This window comes from Hemitrygon akajei, chromosome 3 (genome assembly GCF_048418815.1).
Source record: "Hemitrygon akajei chromosome 3, sHemAka1.3, whole genome shotgun sequence".
NCBI lineage: Eukaryota > Metazoa > Chordata > Chondrichthyes > Myliobatiformes > Dasyatidae > Hemitrygon > Hemitrygon akajei.
In genome coordinates, this window is record NC_133126.1 from 112,241,606 (window position 1) to 112,265,709 (window position 24,104).

The following is a 24,104-nucleotide window of genomic DNA, read 5'->3' on the forward strand; positions in this document are numbered from 1 at the left end:
AAGATTTTGGTGTGATAACCTCTGCAAGAGCAGTTGTACATGATTGGTCTAAGACTCTTGAATCCAATCGATTCATCTCTTCTGTTATATCAGCACAACACTGCAGTCAGCTGGAGGCAGGGCACAAATAAAACAGAACAGGGACACAGCATACAATGTGCAACTGCTGCTTCTGGTGGGGGGGGAGAGAGAGAGAGATCGATCAGAAGCCTTCTCCCTCAATCCAATTTGAGTGATACTGTATACTTTAAATAACTGGTTGACAGCATATTCTGCATTAATGAAATTAAAACAGAGACATTTTCTACTACGTTTAAATAACTATGGCTGTCTTCTGATATTTCTTCCAACATATTGGATCTACTGCACTAATATGCTGTAGAAAATTAAAATCCAATGTATTAAAGGACTCATTATCATTGCATTTCATTTGTCATTTAAACAGGCCATATCTGAACAGGCAGATGTGATAAATACAAGGATGCAATTAAAGATGAGATCATACAAGATGTACCATTTTCAGATAATGCGCAATAGCTGATGCTCCTGCAAAATCGTGACATTTAACACAACTATATTAAAAAGAAACACTACAATTTAAAACTTAAACCAGCAATATTTGTTGAAACTGGGGTGCAAACACATTCCAACTAAATTTTATTATTGTAATTTACCAATAACTTACCAGTCCTGACTATTTATGGCATCTCCATATCCTGGTGTGTCAACCACAGTCAGACGCAGCTTTACTCCACGCTCTTCAATCTCTACAGTGGAAGCCTCAATTTGGACAGTTCTTTCAATTTTCTCTGAAATAAAGACAAGTACTTCCAAATAAGGCAGGAGTTTCATTTGCAAGATAATTTGGGGTTTAATCACATAAGTAATATTCACTCCTTCGAAGTATTTCAGATTTAGCTTGATTAAAACTATGTAATCTGAAACTTGGAAAGTTTATAGTCATACAGCAAGGGAAAGGCCTTTTGGCCCATCTGTTGTATGCCAATAAAAATACCAATCCAAGCTAGACCTTTTGCCTGTGTTTTCCCTAAATTCTGCTAAACCTTTCCTATCCATATACTTGTTTGTCATTTAAAAGTTGTCTCTCTGCCTACCGCAACCACTTTCTAAGGCATCTCATTTCATATACACTTCACCCTCTATGTGAATAAAAAAGTTACCCCTCAAGTTCCCATTAAACCTATATACTCTATTTGATTCGCTAACAATGGGAGAGCGAATTCACCCCCATCATGGCCCATTATTATTTTATACACCACACAAGATCAACCCTTAGTCTCCTATGAATAAAGCTCTGCCCTGCCCAACCTTTCCCTATAACTCAGTCCCTGCAGTCCTGGCAAAATCCTTTTAAGTCTGTATCTACACTTTCCAATTGAATAACATTTCCTATAACAAGGCGACCAAAATTGAACACAATACTCCAAGTATCACCAGTAACTTGTACAATTGCAACATAACCCCCCAATTTCTATAAACAACGCCCTTTGAAGGCCATGGTGCCAAAGCTTCCTTTATTACTGTCTACTTGTGACTCCACTTTCAGAAAAATGCATCTGTTTTACAAAATTCCAAGGTCCTATCGCTTATTGTAACAGGGATACAAAAAACCTGTATTTGGATTTTTACCAAATATCTTCAATAATATTTGTTCCAGGTGACAATTTCTTTCTTCCTTCTCCTTTGAGGGTTTGGGTTGCTGCTTGGTTCAGTACCTCCCTAAATGGCATCAGTAGCTATGCAGAATACTCTGAACACACCCATATCCATTTTTTGTACAGAGCGCTTCACCTGGAGGGACCCTCCATTGGCTGGAGAACACAGCTCACCTCTCCCTCATACTTGCTGTATGAAATCAGCAAAGGAGACAACCCCCTGAAGTGCACAATGCCTGATCCACCTACAATAGCCTGTACATTGCACAAGATTCAGAAATGTTCCCTATTGTAATTGTACTGTTGTTTTTAAAAAGGGCCTCTCCTGCCTTTTCAGTGCTGCAGGTCATGACTCAAATATATAGAGTACCTGTTGAGATATCATGAGGACTTCTGCCTCCATTTCAGGCAGAAAGCTCAAAAACCCCACTCCCTTTTGGGTGAAAAAGAACCTTCACTTCCCTTCTAATAATTTTGGCAATTATTTTAAATGTTATGCCCATGAACTTTGTTCCCTCTCCAAAAGGAAACTGGTCCTTTCAAATTTCAGGCTCTCAAATTTGTACACCCCAGTTAAACCATTCCCACATTTTCTCTTTTGCAAAGGAAATCTCAGTTTATTCGATCTTTGATCATAGATACCCTTCTTCAGTAATCTTCATATCATAGAGAACAGCATAGCACTGGACAGGCCATTCAACTCATGACATTGTGCTAATTGATAATAAGACCATAAGACCACAAAACATGGGAGCAGAATCATAGCTGATCCTTTTTTCTGATCCTCCTCAACCCCAGTTCCCGGCCTTCTCCCTATAACCTTTGATGCCATGTTCAATCAAGAGTGTATCAATCTCTGCCTTAAATACATCCAATGACCTGCTCTCCATAGCTGCATGTGGCAACAATTACACAAATTTACCACCCTTTTTGAAAGTGTGCCCCTCTATCCCTAGGATGTACCCTCTTGTTTTAGATTCTCCTGCCATGGGAAACATCCTTTCCATATCTACACATTTGCATTCCTCACCATTGACTAAACCTGCAAGTTAATCTTTAAGGTGTTCTGCACAAGGACTCCCAAGTCCCTTTGCATCTCAGGTTTTTCTCCCCACTTAGAAAATAGTCTGCACATTTACTTCTACTACCAAAGTGCATGACCATTCATTTTCCAACATTGTATTTCATTTGCCACTTTCTTGCCCATTCTCCAAATCTAACTCCTTCTTCAGCCTGTTTCCTCAACACTGCCTGCCCCTCCACCAACCTTTGTATCATCTGCAAACTTGGCAACAAAGCCATCTATTCCATCATCTAAATCATTGACATACTGCATAAGAAGTGGTCCCAACACAGACCCTGGTAGAACAACTCTAGGTCACTGATAGCCAACCAGAAAAGGATCCATTTATTCCCACTTGCTTCCTCCTACCAATCAACCAATGCTCTAACTGTTAATAACTTTCCTGTAATACTATGGGCTCTTAACTTGGTAAGCAGCCTTCTGAAAGTCCAAATATACAACGTCCACTGCATTCCTTCATCTATCCTACTTGTAATCTCCTCAAATTCCAACAGGTTTGTCAGGCAGGATTCTCCCTTAAGGAAACCATGCTGACTTTCTGGTATCTTGTCCTGTGTCACCAAGTACTCCATCCTTGACAATTGATTCTAACATCTTCCCAACCACTGAGGTCAGGGAAACTGGTCTATAATTTCCTTTCTGCTTCCTTCCTCCTTTCTTAAAAAGTGGAGTGACATTTGCAATTTTCTAGTCCTCTGGTACTATGCCAGAGTCCAATGATTTTTGAAAGGTCATTTCTAATGGCACCACAATCTCCAATGCTACTCCTTTCAGAATCCTAGGGTGCAGTCCATCTGGTCCAGGTGACATAGCAGGCCTTTCAGCTTTTTGAGTACCTTCTCTCTTGTAATAGTAACTGCACCCATTTCTCTTCCTTCACACACTACAAAATCTGTCACACTGCTGGTGTTTTCCACAGTGAAGACTGATGCTAAACACTCATTTAGTTCATTTGCCATCTCTTTGCCCCCCCCATTATTTCTCCTGCCTCATTTTCCTATATCCACTATGATATTATTTGCTAGCTTACTTTAATATTTCATCTTTTCCCTTCTAATTTTTTTTAGATGCTCTCTGTAGCTTTTAAAAAGTTCCCAATCCTCCATCTTCCCACTAATTTTTGCTTTGTTGTATGTCCTTTCTTTTGCTTTTACAATGCTTTGACTTCTCTTGCCAGCCATGATTGTACTATATTCCCATTTGAGTCTTTCCTCATTTTTGGAATACACATGTCCTGCACCTTCCTCATTTTTCCCTGAAATGCATGCCACTGTTACTTTGTTGATATCCCTGCCAGCAGCTCCTTCCAATTTACTTTGGTCAACTCCTCTCTCATACCACTGTAATTTCCCTTACTCCACTGAAATACTGCTACATCAGACTTTACTTTCTCCCCATCAAATTTCAAGTTGAACTGAATGATATTGGTTCCTAAAAGTCCTTTTACCATAAGCTCCTTAATCACCTCCAGTTCATTACATAACACCCAATCCAGTATAGCTGATCCCCTAGTAGGTTCAAAAGACAAACTGCTCTAAAAAGCCATGTCTTAGGCATTCAACAAACTCACTCTTGAGATCCATTACGAACCTGATTTTCCCAATTGACCTGCATGTTAAAATCTCCCATGGCTACCATAACATTGCTCTTTTGACTCACCCTTTCTATTTCCTGTTATAATCTGTGGTCCACCTCCCAGTCACTATTGGGATACCTGTATATAACTGCCATTGCAGTTTACCCTTGCAGTTTCTTAACTCAACCCACAAGGATTCAACATCTTCTGATCCTATGTCACATCTTTCTACTGATTTGATGCCATTCTTTACCAGTAGAGTCACACCACCCCCTCTGCCTACCTTCCTATCCCTCTGATACAACATGTAACTTTGGACATTGAGCTCCCAACTACAATTTCCTTCAGTCACGATTCAGTGATGTCCACAACATCATATCTGGCAACCTGTAATAGTGCAACATGATCATCCACCTTATTTCTTATACTACACATATTTACATACACCTTGAGTATCGAATTTGCTATTCTTTCTGATTCTGCATCCCTAATGTTTTGATACTCAGCCAGTTGGCTGCAACTAAGACCCATCACCTGCCTGCCCCACCTGACAGTCTGACAGCATGCCATCTTACTTTTTTTTAAACTATCTGTCCTATCCTGAGTCCTTTCACCCCGGTTCCCACATCCCTGCCAAATTAGTTTAAACCCTCCCCAACAGCTTTAACAAGCCTGCCCGTGAGAATATTGGTCTCCCTCGGGTTCAGGTGCAACCCGTCACTTTTGAACAGGTCATACCTCCCCCAGAAGAGATCCCAATCATTCAGGAACTTGAAACCATGCCCCCTGCACCAGCTTCTCAGCCACATATTTATCTGTCAAATCACCCTGTTTCTATCCTCATGGCACTTGGCACAGGCAGCAATCCAGAAATTACTACCCCGGAGGGCCTGATACTCAGCTTTCTACCTAGCTCTCTAAATAGACAACATACTATCTGGGTGTCCTGTTCACGTACCCAGAATCTCCTGTCTGTTCCCCTCACTATTTGAGTCCCCTATCACCACCACTCTCTTCTCTCTTTCCCTTCTGCCTCATGGACCCATGCTCAGTGCTTATAACCCAGTCACCACGGCATTCTCCCATGAGGCCATCCCCCACAAAAATAGCCATAGTGTTATACTTGTTTTTGAGGGGAATGCCACAGGGGTGTTTGTTCTATCTGCCTATTTCCATTTCTCCTGACAGTCATCCAGCTACTTGCCTCCTGCAACCTCGGGGTGACTACTTCCCTGTAACTTTGATCAATTATCTCCTTATTCTCCTGTACAAGCCGAAGGTTCTCCTGTTGCTGCTCCAGATCCCTAACACGGTCTTTAAGGAGCTGCAGCTGGGTGCACCATGCAGATGTAGCTCCCTGGGATGCTCTAGGTCTCCCAATTCTGCAACATCCGGCATGAAGAACATACCACAGCCATTTAAATGGTACACTAAGAGATTATCTGGGATGTTTCAGATCGCATCCATGATATCCCGCAGTGGGAGGGAGTAAGCCAGAGGTCGTGGTACATATTGGAAAAGGGAAGAGGTCCTGAAAACAGACTACAGGGAGTTAGGAAGGAAGTTGAGAAGCAGGACCGCAAAGGCAATAATCTCGGGATTACTGTCTGTGCCACGCAACAGTGAGTATAGGAATAGAAAGAGGTGGAGGATAAGTATGTGGCTGAAGGATTGGAGCAGGGGGCAGGATTCTGATTTCTGGATCATTGGGACCTCTTTTGGGGCAGGTGTGACCTGTACAAAAAGGACGGGTTGCACTTGAATCCCAGAGGGACCAATATCCTGGTGGGGAGGTTTGCTAAGGCTACTGGGGAGAGCTTAAACTAGAATTGTTGGGGGGTGGGAACCGAACTGAAGAGACTGGGGAAAAGGCGGTTGGCTCACAAATAGAGAAAGCTTGGAGACTGTGAGAGTGAGGATAGGCAGGTGATAGAGAAGGGATGCACTCAGACAGACAGTTTGAGATGTGTCTATTTTAACACAAGGAGTATTGTGAACAAAGCAGATAAGCTTAGAACATGGATCTGTACTTGGAGCTATGATGTTGTGGCCATTACAGAGACTTGGATGGCTCAGGGACAGGAATGGTTACTTCAAGTGCCGGGTTTTAGATGTTTCAGAAAGGACAGAGAGGGAGGCAAAAGAGGTGGGGGCGTGGCACTGTTGATCATAGATAGTGTCATGGCTACAGAAAAGGTGGATGTCATGGAGGGATTGTCTACGGAGTCTCTGTGAGTGGAGGTTAGGAACAGGAATGGGTCAATAACTTTACTGGGTGTTTTTTATAGGCCGCCCAATAGTAACAGGGATATCGAGGGGCAGATAGGGAAACAGATCCTGGAAAGATGTAATGGTAGAGTTGTTGTGATGGTAGATTTTAATTTCCCAAATATTGACTGGCATCTCCCAAATATTGACTGGCAAGGGGTTTAGATGGGGTGGAGTTTGTTAGGTGTGTTCAGGAAGGTTTCTTGACACAATATGTAGATAAGCCTACAAGAGGAGAGGCTGTACTTGATTTGGTATTGGGAAATGAACCTGGTCAGGTGTCAGATCTCTCAGTGGGAGAGCATTTTGGAGATAGTGATCATAATTCAATCTCCTTTACAATAGCATTGGAGAGAGATAGGAACAGACAAGTTAGATAAGCGTTTAATTGGAGTAAGGGGAATTATGAGGCTATCAGGCAGGAAATTGGAAGCTTAAATTTAGAACATATTTTCTCAGGGAAAAGTATGGAAGAAATTGGCAAATGTTCAAGGGGTATTTGTGTGGAGTTCTGCATGGGTACGTTCCAATGAGACAGGGAAGTTATGGTAGGGTACAAGAACCCTGGTGTACAAAGGCTGTAATAAATCTAGTCAATAAAAAAGCTTACAAGAGATTCAGGGAACTAGGTAATGTTAGAGATCTAGAAGATTATAAGGTTAACAGGAAGGAGCTTAAAAAGGAAATTAGGAGAGCAAGAAGGGACCATGAGAAAGACTTGGCGAGCAGGATTAAGGAAAACCCCAAGGCATTCTACAAGTATGTGAAGAACAAGAGGATAAGACATGAAAGAATAGGACCTATCAAGTGTGACAGTGGGACAGTGTGTATGGAACCGGAGGAAATAGCAGAAGTACTTAATGAATACTTCAGTATTTACTATGGAAAAGGATCTTGCTGATTGTAGTGCTGATTTGCAGCAGACTGAAAAGCTTGAGCATGTAGATATTAAGAGAGCTTGTGCTGGAGCTTTTGGAAAGCATCAAGTTGGATAAGTTGCCGGGACTGGATGATAATGTACCCCAGGCTATTGTGGGAGGCGAGGGAGGAGATTGCTGAGCCTCTGGCGATGGTCTTTGCATCATCAATGGGGACAGGAGAGGTTCCAGAGGATTGGAGGGTTGCGGATGCTGTTCCATTATTCAAGAAAGGGAGTAGAGATAGCCCGGGAAATTATAGACCGGTGAGTCTTACCTCAGTGGTTGGTAAGCTGATGAAGAAGATCCTGAAAGGCAGGATTTATGAACATTTAGAGAGGTATAATAAGATTAGGAATAGTCAGCATGGCTTTGTCAAGGGCAGATCGTGCCTTACGAGCTTGATTGAATTTTTGAGGACGTGACTAAACAGTGATGAAGGAAGAGCAGTAGATGTAGTGTATATGGATTTCAGCAAGGCATTTGCTAAGGTACCCTACGCAAGGCTTATTGAGAAAGTAAGGAGGCATGGGATCCAAGGGGACATTGCTTTGTGGATCCAGAACTGGCTTGCCCACAAAAGGCAAAGAGTGGTTGTAGACGGATCATATTCTGCATGGAGGTCAGTGACCAGTGGTGTGCCTCAGGGATTTGTTCTGGGACCCTTACTCTTCGTGATTTTTATAAATGACCTGGATGAGGAAGTGGAGGGATGGGTTAGTAAATTTGCTGATGACACAAAGGTTGGAAGTGTTCTGGATAGTGTGGAGGGCTGTCAGAGGTTACAGTGGGACACTGACAGGATGCAAAACTGGGCTGAGAAGTGGCAGATGAGTTCAACCCAGATAAGTGTGAAGTGGTTCATTTTGGTAGGTCAAATATGATGGCAGAATATAGTATTATGGTAAGACTCTTGGCAGTGTGGAGGGTCAGAGGGATCTTGGGGTCTGAGTCCATAGGATGCTCAAAGCAGCTGCACAGGTTGACTCTGTGGTTAAGAAGGCATACGGTATATTGGCTTTCATTAATTGTGGAATTGAATTTAGGAGCCGAGAGGTAATGTTGCAGCTATATAGGACCCTGGTCAGACTCCACTTGGAGTACTGTGCTCAGTTCTGGTCACCTCACTACAGGAAGGATATGGAAGCCATAGAAAGGGTGGGGTGCAGAGTAGATTTACAAGGATGTTGCCTGGATTGGGGAGCATGCCTTATGAGAATAGGTTAAGTGAACTCGGCCTTTTCTCCTTGGAGCGAAGGAGGAGAGGTGACCTGATAGAAGTGTACAAGATGATGAGAGGCATTGATCGTGTGGATAGTCAGAGGCTTTTTCCCAGGGCTGAAATGGTTGCCACAAGAGGACACAGGTTTAAGGTGCTGGGGAGTAGGTACAGAGGAGATGTCAGGGGTAAGTTTTTTTTCCTCAGAGAGTGGTGAGTGCGTGGAATGGCTGCCAGCAACGGTGGTGGAAGCAGATACGACAGGATCTTTTAAGAGGCAAAATTTTTAGATTGGTACATGGAGCTTAGTAAAACAGAGGGCTATAGGTAAGCTTAGTAATTTCTAAGGTAGGGACGTGTTCAGCACTACTTTGTGGGCCGAAGGGCCTGTATTCTGCAGTAGGCTTTCTACGTTTCTTACAACAGTATGCTTTACAGGAAGAAAATTTATGCTTTGGAATGGCCGAGTCAAAGTCCTGACCTTAATCCTATAGAAATGTTGTGGAAGGACCTGAAGCAAGCATTCCTGCAAGGAAGCTCACCAACATTTCAGAGTTGAAGTAGTGTTGTAAGAAAGAATGGCCTAAAATTCCTCTAAGTCAATGTGCAGGATTCATCAGTTACCAGAGATGTTTGGTTGAAGTTATTGCTGTACAAGGCGGTCACACCGGTTACTGAAAGCAAAGGGTCACATGCTCTTTCCAATAAATAGATGTAATATTGGATAATTTTTCTCAATAATTAAATGAAATGTTTTTGTGTTATTTATTTAATTGGCTTCTCTGTATCTAGTTTTAAGACATGCGTGAAGATCTGATCACATTTTAGGTCCTATTTATGCAAAATAGAGAAAATTCTGCAGGGCTCACAAACCTTCTAGCACCACTGTATACATCACCTATATCCCTCTATTCCATTCACATACCATTCACATACATGCATCTATCCAAAAGCTTCCAGCTCAACCAAGCTTCCTGCTTCCACAACTGCCCACGGCAACCTGTTTCAGACACCTGATACTCTATCCATAATTTTTTTAAAAATTGCCTTCACATCAACTAAGCTCCCCCTCCCAACCTTAAAAGCATATCATCTGGAGTTGGACATTGCTACCCTAGGGGAAAAAAAAATCAATGTCTACCCTATCTATGCCTCTGAATTTTAAAAAATCTCCATCATATCTCTCCTCAGCCTCCAACACTCTAGGTATACCCCAAGTTTGTCCAGCCTTTCCGTAGAACTTAAACCCTCTAATCCAGGCAGCATCTTGGTAAACCTCTTCTGCAGCCTTTCTACAATATCCACATCCTCTTTATAATGGGGCAAACAGAACAATACTCCAAGTGTGGTCCTACCCAGCATGCCATCTGTCTTCTTTACCATCTTATCCACTTGTACATAGACTTGCATCCGAAGATTGCTTTGCACTACAATGCTATTAAATGGCTTACTAATAACCGTATACTTTGTCCTTGTATTTACCTCTCAACATGCAACTTCTCACACTTGCCCTGATTAATCAGAATCAGGTTTAATATCATCAGCATATGTCATGAAATTTGATAATAGTTAAATTAAGCTGTGCACAAAAAAAGGAGAAAAAGTAGTGAGGTAGTGTTCATGGGTTCAATGTTCATTCAGAAATTGAATGGCAAAGGAGAAGAAGCTGTTCCTGAATCACTGACTCATGACTTCAGACTCCTGTACATCCTGACGGTAACAATGAGAAGAGGGCATTTCCTGGGTGGTGTAGGTCCTTAATGATGAATGCCACCTTCCTAAGGCACTGTTTCTTGAAGATGACTTGGATACTTGAGGCTAGTACCCATGTTGGAGCTGACTAATTTTACAACTCTTTATCTTATGCAGTAACCCCCCCCCCCCCCCCATACCAGACAGTGATGCAGCCAGTCAGAATGCTCTCCATGGTACATCTGTAGAAGTCTGAGTGCTTAGGTGACAAACTAAATCTTGTCAACCTCCTAATGAAATATACAACTGTCTTGCCTTCTTTTTAGCTGCATCAATATGTTGTGGCAGGTTAGGTCCTCAGAGATATTGACACACAGAACTTGAAATTGCTCACTCTCTCCACTTCTGATCCCTCTATGAAGATTGGTTTTGTGTTCCTTCATTCTACCCTTTCTGAAGTCTACAATCAGCTCTTTGGTCTTACTAATATTGACTGCAAGGTTTGACACTACAACACCACTCGACTCCATCTGCACTTCTTTGCCCATAGCTGTAATAGATGTACATCCCACTGTATTCTTCAACAGTTCTTTATTGTCCATGATTTCACAAACTTGCTAATCCACCCAACTATATTTTCATTCGTCAGAAGAGCCTCAACAAGCGTTCTTGTACCCCAGCCAGAATAACAGCCTTCTACCCTCTATTCGCTTGACTTCTATAGCAAGGCCAATTCTGAAGACAAACTTGCAATTCACTCTGTATCCCACGATCTTTATCTTTTGAATCAACTATGATGAAGCCTTATCAAATGCCTTAAAGTCCATGCAGATGAAACTCAGGGTTGTATGTGGTGACATGTATGCACTTTGAACTTTGTTCCTTCACCTCTCCGTGGTTACTGTGGAGGCCTATAGTGTCATCCCAGCAGCATTATTGTATCAACCCTACTTCTGAGCACCATACAAATTGCCTGTGGATACACCCTTCTGAGAATTTGTGTAACATTCTCCCTCATCAGTAGTGCAACTCCTCCACCTCTTCTACCCTCCTATCATGTTTAAAACAACAAAACCCATTAACATTACACAGCTAGTGTTATCCCTCGTACATCCAGGTCACTGAAATGGCACAATCATTGTATTGATCCAGGCTCCAAATTGATCCTCTTTACCCTAAATACTCCTCGTGCTGAAATAAACACATTTCAGCCCTTCTATATTTATTAGCCCATCCTTCCTTTCAATTTGATTTGGCATACCATCTTTCCTGCCCTCAATCCTTCACCTTTTCAGTGACCAGGCTGTTTAAATCCTCCTCATGACTTGACAGCTTGTAAAACGAAGCTTCCATGCATTAAGGCTAAAATACTGAGAAATTCTTGGACCACAGCAGCCAAATGAACAAAATCAAGTCAGAATCGAACCATGTTTTGCTACACAGCACTTCATCTCCACATATTTTATCCCTTCAGGAAGGGATATAGATGAAAGACACATTTTCACCTGTTCCTGCACTACCATTTTAGACAGTGGCCTGTGTGAGAAGGACCATGTCATTTCAGAGGAGATTAAAAAAGAGGCAACAAAATTAGAACTATGCTCCATCCTGAATTCAATTCCATCATGTATAAAATCAATTCTGCAAGACCATAAGACATAGGAGCAGAATTAGGTCATTTGGCCCGTCGAGTCTGCTCCACCATTCAATCATGGCTTTCCCCTCCTCAGCCACAATCTCTGGCCTTCTCCCCATAACCTTTGATGCTGTGTCCAATCAAGAACCTATCAAGCTTTGCCTTATATACACCTGAGAGAATAAGCCTGTGCTATGTCGAATACAGGGTGAATGAGTAGTCTTTAGGGTACTGCAAATCTATCTTTGCTGTACGCTTGAGTGCTCGGTGGCAGGTGCCGATGCTTTTTCTTTGTTGGTGGGAGGGGGAGATCGTTGCTTTGCTGCTGCTTACGCGTTGGTGGGGGGGGTGTCTATGGAGTTCTAACACTGAACTGCGGGGGCACTCCTGTTTTTGTGGATGTTTGCAAAGAAAAAGCATTTCAGGATGTATATTGTATACATTTCTCTGACATTAAATGTACCTTTGAAACGTTTGGAAGAAATTTTTCTCCATCCCTGTTTTAAAGGGATGCCTCTCTAGCCCTTTATTTTTTCTTCTCCTCCTTAACCCCAATTCCTGGCCTTCTCCTCGTAACCTTTGATGTCATGTCCAATCAAGAACCTATCGATCTCTGCCTTAAATACACCTTATGACCTGGCCTCCACAGCTTCATGTGGCAACAAATTTACCACCCTTTGGCTGAAGAAATTTCTCTGCACCTCTTTTTGAATGGGCGTCCCTCTATCCTGAGCCTGTGCCCTCTTGTCCTAGACTCTCCCACCATGGGAAACATCCTTTCCACATCTGGGTCTGTCTAGGTCTTTCAACATTTGAAAGGTTTCAATGAGATCCCCGCTCATCCTAAATTCCAGTGAGTACAGACCCATAATTATCAAACGCTCCTCGTATAGCTAACCCTTTCATTCCTGGAATCATCCTTGTGAACCTCCTCTGAACCCTCTCCAATGTCAGCACAGCTTTTCTTCGATGAGGAGCCCAAAACTGTTCATAATACTCAAGATGAGGCCTCACCAGTGCCTTATAAAGCCTCAGTATCACATCCCTGCTCTTGTATGTTAGACCTCTTGAAATGAATGCTAATATGGTATTTGCCTTCCTCACCATTGATTAAACCTGCAAGTTAACCTTTAGGGTGTCCTGCACAAGGACTCCCAGGCCCCTTTGCATCTTTGATTTTTGTATTCTTCACCCCCCGTTTAGAAAATAGTCTGCAAATTTATTTCTAATACCGAAGTGCATTTACTAAAATGCATTTTCAAACATTGTATTTCATTTGCCACTTTCCTGCCCATTCTCCTAATCCGTCCAAGTCCTCCTGCAGCCTACCCACTTCCTCAACACTGCCTGCCCCTCCACCAATCTTTGTATCATCTGCAAACTTGCCAACAAAGTCATCTATTCCATCTCAATTGATATACAACATAAAAATATCCCGATCCCGATCCCCACGGAACACCACTAGTCACTGGCAACCAATAAAAATATCCTTTTATTTCCACTCGCTCCCTCTTACCCATCAGCCAATGCTCTAGCTTTCCTTTAATACCATGGGCTCCAAATTTAGTAAGCAGCTTCATGCAGCACCTTGTCAAAGATCTTCTGAAAATCCAAATATATAATATCCACTGCATCTCCTTTATCTATCCTACATGTAATCTCCTCAAAGAATTCCATCAGATTCGTCAGGCAAGTTTTCCCCTTAAGGAAACCATGCTGATTTTGTCCTATCTTGTTCTATGTCACCAAGTACTCCATCACCTCATCTTTGACAACTGACTCTAACATCTTCTAAATCACTGAGGTCAGGTTAACTTGTCTATAATTTCCTTTCTGCTACCTTCCTCCTTTTTTCAAGAGTGGAGTGACATTTGCAATTTTCCAGTCCTCTGGCACCATGCCAGAGTCCATGATTTTTTTTAAAGATCATTACTAATACCTCCACAATCTCTACCATTATTTCTTTCAGAACCTTAGTGGACAGTTCACCTGGTATGAGTGACCTGTGTACCTTTAGCCTTTGAGCACCTTCTCCTTTGTAATAGTAACTGCACTCACTTCTCTTCCCTCACACCCTTCAACATCTGGCATACTCCTAGTGTCTTCCACAGTGAAAACAGATGCAAAATACTCATTTAGTTCATCTGCCGTCTCCTTGTCTCCTGTTATTATTTCTCTGGCCTCATTTCCTAGCGGTCTTATATCTACTCTCATCTTCTTTGTTTTAAATATGCTTGAAAAATCATTTGGTATCCACCATGATATTGTTTTGTTAGCTTGCTTTCACATTTCATCTTTTCCCCTCCTAATGATTCTTTTAATTGCTCTCTGTAGGGTTTTAAAGCTTCACAATCCTCTGTCTTCCCACTAATTTTTGCTTTGTTGTGTTCTCTCTTTTGCTTTTACATTAGCTTTGACTTCCCTTGTCAGCCATGGTTGCACTATTTTGCCATGAGTATTCCTTTGTCTTCGGAATACATCTATCCTGCACCTTCCTCATTTTTACCAGAAACTCATGCCATTGCTGCTCTGCTGTCATCCCTGCTAGCATTTCCTTCCAATTTACTTTGGCCAACTCCTCTCTCATACCACTGTAATTTTCTTTACTCCACTGAAATACTGCTATGTCAGACTTCACTTTCTCCCTATCAAATTTCAAGTTGAACTCAGTCTTATTGTTATCACTGCCTAAGGGTTCTTTTACCTTAAGTTCCCCAATTACCTCAGATTTATTACATAATAGCAAATCCAGTATAGCTGATCGCCTAGTAGGCTCAACGACAAACTGCTGTAAAGATCCATCTCAACAAGTATGCACACTCAGTATAACAGCAGAATAACAATTAGCGAGCACTCTTTCACAATTATCCTTGCTACATTACAAAAAAATGAATTTCCAGGCTATTTCAGAACACAGCTGGAAGTCTAGCACAGTGACTACATGCCCATAGCATTCAACTAAGTACATTAAATTCCTCTCAAAAAGAACTTTAGTGAAGAGTGGATTCTACAACTATTATCTGTTATTCCATTGTTAAATAGTAGACTATTAATTCAAATTTACAACTCCACAGCTACCATGATTGATTTGAACTCCAGTTTCTGGGTTATTAGTAACTTGTACTCAGTGGCCATTTTATTAGGTACACCTGCTTGTTACTGCTAATACCGAATCAGCTTAATCATTCAGCATACCTAATCATGCAGCAACAACAATGCATCAAAGCATGCAGACATGGTCAAGAGGTCAGTTGTTCAAAACAAACATCAAAATGGGAAAGAAATGCAATCTAAGTGACTTTGATTGTTGGTGCCAAGCGTGGTGGTTTGAGTATCTCAAAAACTGCCAATCTCTTGAGATTTTCATGCACAATAGTCTCTAGAGTTTACAGAGAATGGTGCATGAAACAAAAACGTCCAACAAACATGGTTTTGTAGGTGAAAATGCTTTGTTAATAAGAGAGGTCAGAGGAGAATGGCTAGACTGATTCAAGCTGACAGGAAGGTAATAACCATGCATGTAAACAGTGGTGTGCAGAAGAGCAGCTGTGGATGCACAACATGTCAAACCTTGAAGTGGATATGCTACAACACCAGAAGACCACATCAAGTTCCACTCTTGTATCTAATAAAGTGGCCACTGTGTGTATATCACGCTAATATTGATTAAAGTAAAATTGTAAATAGAATTATGTGTAACTTACCTGCAGCTCCTGGAATAATTCTTTCTGGGTAGAGGTCAGTCAGAAATAGGCTGTTAATGAGTGTTGATTTTCCCAGACCAGACTCACCTATGTAGAAAATTACATCAAAATACACTGTCAGGTTTTCATACAAATATTCTTCCAACTTTTCCTCACATTCACAACTTTAAATGCCTCCAGAATTATATCAAAGATGAAAGAAATAAAATATACCACAAGGTAGCTATAAAGTTCCACATTAAATTGTATTCCATGATGCTCAACCCCAAATCAAAACTATCCATAACAGAACATCATTTGTCAGATTTGCCCTGAGCTATCAAGATGGCTAATTTTGAGACTCAGTGTTATGGTAATATCCTTTAGGAAGAAGTTAGAAACACTAACTGAAACATATGCTTCTAATCAAAGGGCTGAAAGCAACCACTGCAGAAAAGAAAGTGTTTTCAATTTGAACCAACACTTTGAGGCTACAACATATAAGGATGGATAAGGGTCTGCAAACTTCTCGCAGAATGCTACAAGAAAATAAGGAGATTAGTCATGACTTAACTGAAGGTGCAAACCTCCAGCATTAAATTCAAAGTACGTTATCAAAGTATGTATATGTTATACAACCTTGAGTTTCCTCTCTTAATAGGAAGCCTTAAAACAAACCTAAAAGAACCCATTTAAAAAATGAACACATGTAACACTTCATTATAGCAGTTCTGTAAGAACAGCTCAGCCTGTTTGGGTTTGAGCTGAGATAAGGAGCTTCGTTGTTCAACTTAGGAATGTGGTGTCAGCTAATCAGGATAGTGGAAATGGGAGAAGGTTCTAGAGAACTCTGGGCAGAGAGGAGCTTGTGATGGACACCAGTGTGGATAGAGGGTTTTTTTTTGACGGGAGCTGGGAGAGGACAGGAGGGAAGATGGCTGAGGATGCCATCTGTGTTGTACAAGGTGCTTTGTGCAGATGAATGGCTTCAAGGAGGAAGGACCAGTACTCTGTGGGAGAGCCTGTTTGTTTGAGATGGATTTCCAGTGACATTCGGAAGGTGGTATGCACTTTCATACAGACTGAGGGCCCAGTGCACGTTAAAGACAACTTCAAATTGAGCTCCAACTTATTTGCACATTTGACTGTTCAATTATGATGGGCCCTTTTGTTTCTTTAATAACTGTTTGATTAAGTTAACATTGTTAAATATACTTTCTTTGTAATTGTATGCAGTGTAAATTCTGTAATTTCTTGTTGACAGGTGATTGCTTAGGAGCAGTAAGCTACACAGCATTCACACAAATTGGGGTTCAGGTGGGGAAGACCAAAGGCAGTGAATGGCGAGGAATGTCAATTTAGGATATTTTTTGAACAGGAGAGATGTTCAAAAACATCTGAGTTACCTCAAAAGCTTCAGATATAGGGACAGAATTAGGCCATCATGGATACCCTGTCATTCAATTATAGCTGATTTATTGGTCTTCTTGGCCCCGTTCTTTTGCCTCCTTTCCATAATTTTTGACACTTATTATAAGAACTTGTCAACCTCTGCTTTATACCCAATAACTTGGCCTCCATAACCATCTGTGGGATTGTTGCTTACTGCCACTTACGCATGGGAGGGGGGAACTGGAGGGGGGACTTTGGGGTTTTCACGTTTAACTGTCTTTCATTCTTTGGGGCACTTCTCTGGTGATGTTTGGATGTTTAAAAAGTACATTACAGGATGTATATTGCATACATTTCTCTGACATTAAATTCAACCTTTGAACCTTATTGTCCTTTGCACACTGGTTGAACACCTAAATTGGTGTGGTCTTTCATTGATTCTGTTATGGTTATTATTTTATGTATTTATTATGTCCGCAAGAAAATGCAGCCCAGAGTTGTTTATGGTGACATATACAGTATGTACTTTGAAAATAAATTTACTTTGAACTTTGAGGTCCATATCACCCAGCTCTGACCTGCTCAACTGCATATACTAGCTGTACAAAATGTGGGCCTGCATAAACTAGGGAGGGGCCTGTATTACAATACATGAGCCTTAGCTAGAAAAACTTTCAGCTCTGTACACCCACAAACCCAGCATGCAATGAGTTAAAACATTTTTTATTTCTTTGAATACAAGTGTCCCCCGCTTTATGAATGTTTGCTTTACGCCACTTTGTTTTTACAAAGACCTACATTAGTAACCTAGTTTTCTCATTACAAAGAGAATTTTCACTTTTACGGAAATTTTTCCCATTTAAATTAATGGTTTTTCGCTTTACGTCATTTCAGCTTAAGAAAGGTTTCATAGGAACGTTCTATCTTTGTAAAAGGGGGGGGGGGGGGGGGGGGGGAGAGATGACACCTGTACATTTTCAGTAACACTTACCAACTACCATGAGTGTGAATTCAAATCCTTTCTTCACAGACTTGCGATGTACTTGGTTTGGAAGATTTGCAAATCCCACATACCCAGGAGTTTCAGGATTTGTGAACTGAGCTTGCTGCTGCTGCTGTGCTTGTTGTTGCTGTAGTAGCTGTTGCTGTTGCAACATCTAGAAGAAAGTAAATCAGCTTAAATTATAAAGTCAATTCTTTCAATGATCTTTGAATATTCACACAAAGAAAATCCAAAAATCATTTAGTTATGCACCCAACCCTTTTCCCATGGTCTCTACAAGTTGGCAGTTCTCAAAACCACATACACATGGCCGACATTGATGGCCCTCCCTTCTCTTGAGTTAAAGGTCTAAATGGTGAAAATTTGATTGAAAAACATTGATTCTTCATGAAATTGGATAAAGAGATGTCCTATGTCCTCAAAAAATGTAAGACCAATATAAAATACCTACAGTGGCCCATGCATATTGATCTAAGTTCTAGTTCTGGCAGTAACCAGCATTTTTTGACATAAATAGGTTCAGATATATTTATGCAGATCTAGAACAGCCGAAGACTTGTATCTATATGCATCTCATGAACACAGAATTTGCTCTGTTGTAACATCCTTCCAATACTTCTGGTAACTACTTTCTATTTGAATTGCAGTGTCAAGATCTGTCATGACATGGGGGATTTTAACTTCCACATAGATTGGGTGAGTCAGGTTGGTCAAGGAAGTCTTGAGGAGGACTTCATAGAATGCATCCCTGATGGCTTTCTTGAGCAGCATGTTAGTGAACCTACAAGGGAAATGCTACCTTAGATCTAGTCCTGTGCAATGAGACAGGTAAGATTAATGATCTTGTAGTCAGGGATCCTCTTGGAAAGAGTGATCAGAGTATGACTGAATTTCACATACAGATGGAGGAGGAAACAGATCTCAAATTAGTGTATTATGCTTGAACAAGGGAGACTACAACAGGATGAGGGAGGAGTTGGCTAATGTGGATTGGGAGCACAGGCTATTTGGTAGGACAGCTGAGGAACAGTGGAAGACTTTCAAAGAGATTTTTCACAGTGCTCAACAAAAGTATATTCCAGTCAAAAGTAAGGACAGTAAGTGTGGGGAGGGCCAGCCTTGGATAACTAAGGAAATAAAAGATAGTATCAGAATAAAAGCTCATGCGTATAAAGTTGCAAAGAGTAGTGGGAGACTGGAGGATTGGGAAAACTTTAAAAGCAACAAAGAACAACTAAACAAGAAATAAGGAAAGGGAAGATAGAATATGAAAGTAAATTAGCACAAAATATAAAAACAGATAGCAAAAGTTTTTATAAATATATAAAGTGGAAGAGGGTGGCTAAAGTCAACGCAGGTCCCTTGGAAGATGAGAAGGGGAAATTGATACTGGGCGATAAGGAAATAACTGACGCATTGAACAACTATGTTGTGTCTTCACAGTGGAGGACCGTGCCAAAGAATGAAGTTATGGACGAAATTAGAGGTGAGAACCTCGATAAAATCACTGCCACTAAAGAGATAGTGATGAGCAAACCAGAGGGCCTGAAGGTAGACAAGTCCCCTGGTCCTGATGGGATGCATCCCAGGGTGCTGAGGGAATTGGCAGAGGTTATAGTAGATGCATTGGTAATGATTTACCAAAATTCTTTAGACTCTGGGCAGGTCCCGGTGGATTGAAAAACAGAAAATGTCACATGACTTTTTTTAAATGGATGTTGGCAAAAGAAGGGCAACTATAGGCCAATCAGCTTAACATCTGTAGTCGGGAAAATGCTTGAAGCTGTCATTAAGGAAGAAATAGCGAAACATTTAGAAAGGAGTGGCTCCATTAGACAGATGTAGCATGGATTCAGAAAGGGCAAGTTCTGTTTGACAAACTTGCCATGTTCTTTGAGGCCATAATGAGTGCAGTGGATAGAGGGGAACAGGTGGATGTCGTATACTTGGATTTCCAGAAGGCGCTTGATAAGGTACTGCACAAGAGACTTATAAATAAGATACGGAGGCATGGAGTCACTGGAAGTGTATTGGCATGGATTGTGGATTGGTTAACCAATAGAAGGCAGAGAGTTGGTATAAATGGTGTTTCTCCGGTTGGCAGTCAGTGGTGAGTGGGGTGCCGCAGGGGTCGGTGCTGGGCCCGCAGCTGTTTACCATTTACATTGATGATTTGGAAGAGGGGACTGAGTATAGCGTAGCAAAATTTGCTGATGATACTAAACTGAGTTGAAAAGCAAATTGTACAGAGGATGCGGAGAGTCTGCAGAGGGATATAGATAGGTTAAGTGAGTGGGTCAAGATCTGGCAGATGGAATACAACGTTGGTAAATGCTAGATAATCTACTTTGGAAGGAATAACAGAAGAGCAGATTATTATTTAAATGGTGAAAGATTGCAGCATGCTGTTGTGGGAGTGCTTGTGCATGAACTGCAAATAGTTGGCTTGCAGGTACAACAGGTTATTAAGAAGGCAAATGGAATGTTGGCCTTCATTGCTAGAAGAATTGAATTCAAGATCAGGGAGGTCACACTGCAACTATACAGGGTACTGGTGAGGCCGCACCTGGAGTACTGTGTACAGTTCTGGTCTCCGTACTTGAGGAAGGATATACTGGCTTTGGAGGCAGTGCAGAGGTGGTTCACCAGGTTGATTCCAGAGACGAAGGGGTTAACCTATGAGGAGAGATTGAGTTGCCTGGGACTATACTCTCTGGAGTTCAGAAGAACGAGAGGGGATTTTATAGAAACATACAAAATTTTGAAAGAGATAGGAAAGTTGTTTCCATTGGTAGGTGAGACTAGAACTAGGGGACATTGCCTCAAGATTCAGGAGAGAAGATTTAGAAGATTTAGGATTTAGGAGAAAGTGGTTTTCCCAGAGAGTGGTGGATCTGTGGAATTCTCTACCCAGGGAAGCAGTTGAGGCTTCTTCACTAAATATAGTTAAGATACAGTTAGATAGATGTTTACATAGCAGGGGAATTAAGGGCTATGGGGAAAAGGCAGGTAGATGGAGCTGAGTTTACAGACAGATCAGTCATGATCTTATTGAAGGGCGGGGCAGGCTCAATTGGCTGGATGGCCTACTCCTATTTCTTATGTTGTTCTCATGACACCTGTTTATAAAATTGCTCGCTGTTGGCAGGTAAGAGGGATAAGGCTGGAGCAAGGAACCATAAGCAAACAATTATGAAAAAATGTACAATGAATTTTGGAGAAACATCTTTATACAGGATTGTTAAAAGAATAAAACTTGCTAAGAATTGGCACAATAAAAGGAGCATGAAGGCTTTTAGAGAAGATGTACTAGCTCATAGAGTTCAAAGGAATAGAAAGCTGAAAGTGATGCTGTGTTAAGAGGCTTTTGAATAGCAAACTGGGATGGATTTATGGGATGTTCGTTTCCTGCTAATTCTGTAATACTATGGTATAGTGATAGAGCTGGCAGATAACGTTTACTGGCTTTTCTATTAAACCCAAGAAAAAGTGGCAAATTTTCTCAAATCTTTGTAGGCCTTGTGATGATGGTATCAGGAGTATTCAGCAGCAAATTCCAAGCAATAATCCAGTAAGGAGGAATTATGCTAGAATGTCATGGAACCTTAAATGATTGTGTTTCCATATTTGTATTACCCTCCAGAATTGCAGTCCAAGTGGTGGTGTTGAAATTAATCTGCTGAGTGAGGTTCTGTATTGCACCCCGACACTGCAACCACAGTTCATCAGTGATCAAGAGTGAACAGCAAATTCAATGGAAAATGCCATCCTAGATGGTGTCAATCATAATCTAATTTCATCTTCATAAAGGAAGCACTTTAAAGGGTTAGTTACTGCACTTTATAGTGGCAATTTTAAAATCAGTGATTGAGGGCCATTTTTAGTGACCCTCAACCAGTGATACCCAGGGTGCTACATTTAGTGAGATAATGGTACTGCTGCTGAATATCAAGGGAATATGTTTGAAATGGAAAAACACTCCAATTAAAAAAAAATCCTGGATTCTTTGATGCCACATTGAATTAAATGTGGCCTTCTTTTGAAAATTAACTTCAAGTTCAAAGTAAATTTAATTAAAGTACATATGTCAACATATATATGAACTGCCTGGAGATTTGTTTTTTTGCTGGCATTCACGGTAAATACAAAGAAACAATAGAATCAATGAAAAATTACACAAAGACAGACACACAACCAATATACAAAACAAATAAATAAATAATCAACATTGGAGCACGAGTTGTAGAGTACTTGAAAGTGAGTCCATCTGCTGCCTGGCCTGCTGTGTTCTACCAGCATTTTGTGTGTGTTGTTCGAATTTCCAGAATCTGCAGATTTCCTCGTGTTTGCTGTAGTATCAGTTCAGTTTTGAAGTGAGTGAAGTTATCCTCTCTTGTTCAGGAGCCTGATAGTTGAGGGGTAGTAACTGTTCCTGAACCTGGTGGTGCAAGACCCAAGGCTCCGGTACCTTCTTCCTGATGGCTGTTCTGTTTTTTTGGCATTGGTATTTCCATATCAGGCCATTATACAATCAGTCCATATACTCTCCACCGTGCATCGATAACGATTTGGCAAAGTTCAACAGGTTCAAGGTACATTTACAAGGGGTGATTGATATGTTTGTGGCCTAAGGTAGAAGGAGTCAATTTTAGAAAACCTAGCATATTTATTTTTCAACATTTTCCTACATTTACACACTTAGTCCAGCGGTCGTGGAGCATACGGATCTCGGACCTCCATAAAGTGTTCACAGCAGGGGTGATTAATGAGTTTGTGGCCTAAGGTAGAAGGAGATGAGCTATACAGCTCTCGTTACATGCACATGCAGCTCAACTCTGAGTGATTATGCAGAAACTCATCTCCTTCTACCTTAGGCCACAAATTTATCAATCAACCCTGCTGTGGACATCTTCTGGAGGTCCAAGATCTGTATGCTCCATGACCACTGGACTAAGTGTGTAAATGTAGGAGGGGACTATGTTGAAAAAATAAATGTGCTAGGTTTTCTAAAATTGACTCCTTCTACCTTAGGCCATGAATTTATCAATCACCCTCATATTATTAAGTTTGTATACAGAATACAACTGAGATTCATCTCCCTGCAGGCAGCCATGAAGCAAAGAAACACCATAGAACCAGTTTAAGAAAACATCTAACACCCAACGCGAAAAAGAACAAATTGAAAAAAACACATAGAATATTGATGTCAACCCAGGAATCCAGTGGTGTTCAGTTTAGTGTTGTGCTGCTAGCCCACTGCAGGCCACAGGGCAAAACAACCTTCACTTAAGCACCCAGATTGCATCAATCACCCTGATCAAACTGCTCAAAAACAGCAAAAAGTAACCAGAATCCAGGGACACATGCAACATACACCCTAAAATCCCAAAAACAAGTCCACAGCCTCTCAGATCAATCCTTGCAACGTGGATCCCAAGATTCCTGTACATTCCTCCAACAGCAGCTAACGAGAGGTAGAGGAAGACTGGTTAAACGCAGACAGAGGTCACCGAACACCCGCCTATGCTCCACTGTCATCTTCACCCACTTCAACCTTGCTTGATGTCTCAAACGGAGAGAAGCAATGGAGTCGATCATGGGCTCACATCCTGAATGTCTTAATTGAAGAGAAGCAATGGAATTAATCATGGACTTGTGCCCCTTCTCCAGCCTGCACATTCCACACCAAACCTCACCGAACTCCCCTGGAGACAGCAATTGGTCCAAAAACACACCAAAATGTAAATTACACAGGTTCCAATCGCATGCAGCTTCGCTGTAGAATCATGTTCTACTATGAAGGACACTGCTCACACTGTTTGCTGGTGCCATTTTAAAGGTCATTCTGGGTTTAGATGACATGTCGAATCTTTGCAAACTTCTAAGAAAGCAGGGGCACTGCTTTGCCTTCTTACGTGCTAGACCCAGGACAAATCCTCTGAAATGATAATACCAAGG

General features: G+C 41.3%; 1 protein-coding gene across 3 annotated transcripts in view; it reads right to left on the minus strand.

The window, feature by feature from the left end:
• Window positions 1–24,104, minus strand: part of septin2 (septin 2) — a 90,372-nt gene that overhangs the window by 37,078 nt on the left and 29,190 nt on the right. For all 3 annotated transcript variants that reach the window (XM_073040592.1, XM_073040590.1, XM_073040591.1), the window contains 3 exons: window positions 18,135–18,300; window positions 15,773–15,859; window positions 686–809 (listed from right to left, as the gene is read on the minus strand). In XM_073040592.1, coding sequence (XP_072896693.1) covers window positions 686–809; window positions 15,773–15,859; window positions 18,135–18,300 — 377 coding nt within the window. The remainder of the gene's footprint in view (window positions 1–685; window positions 810–15,772; window positions 15,860–18,134; window positions 18,301–24,104) is intronic.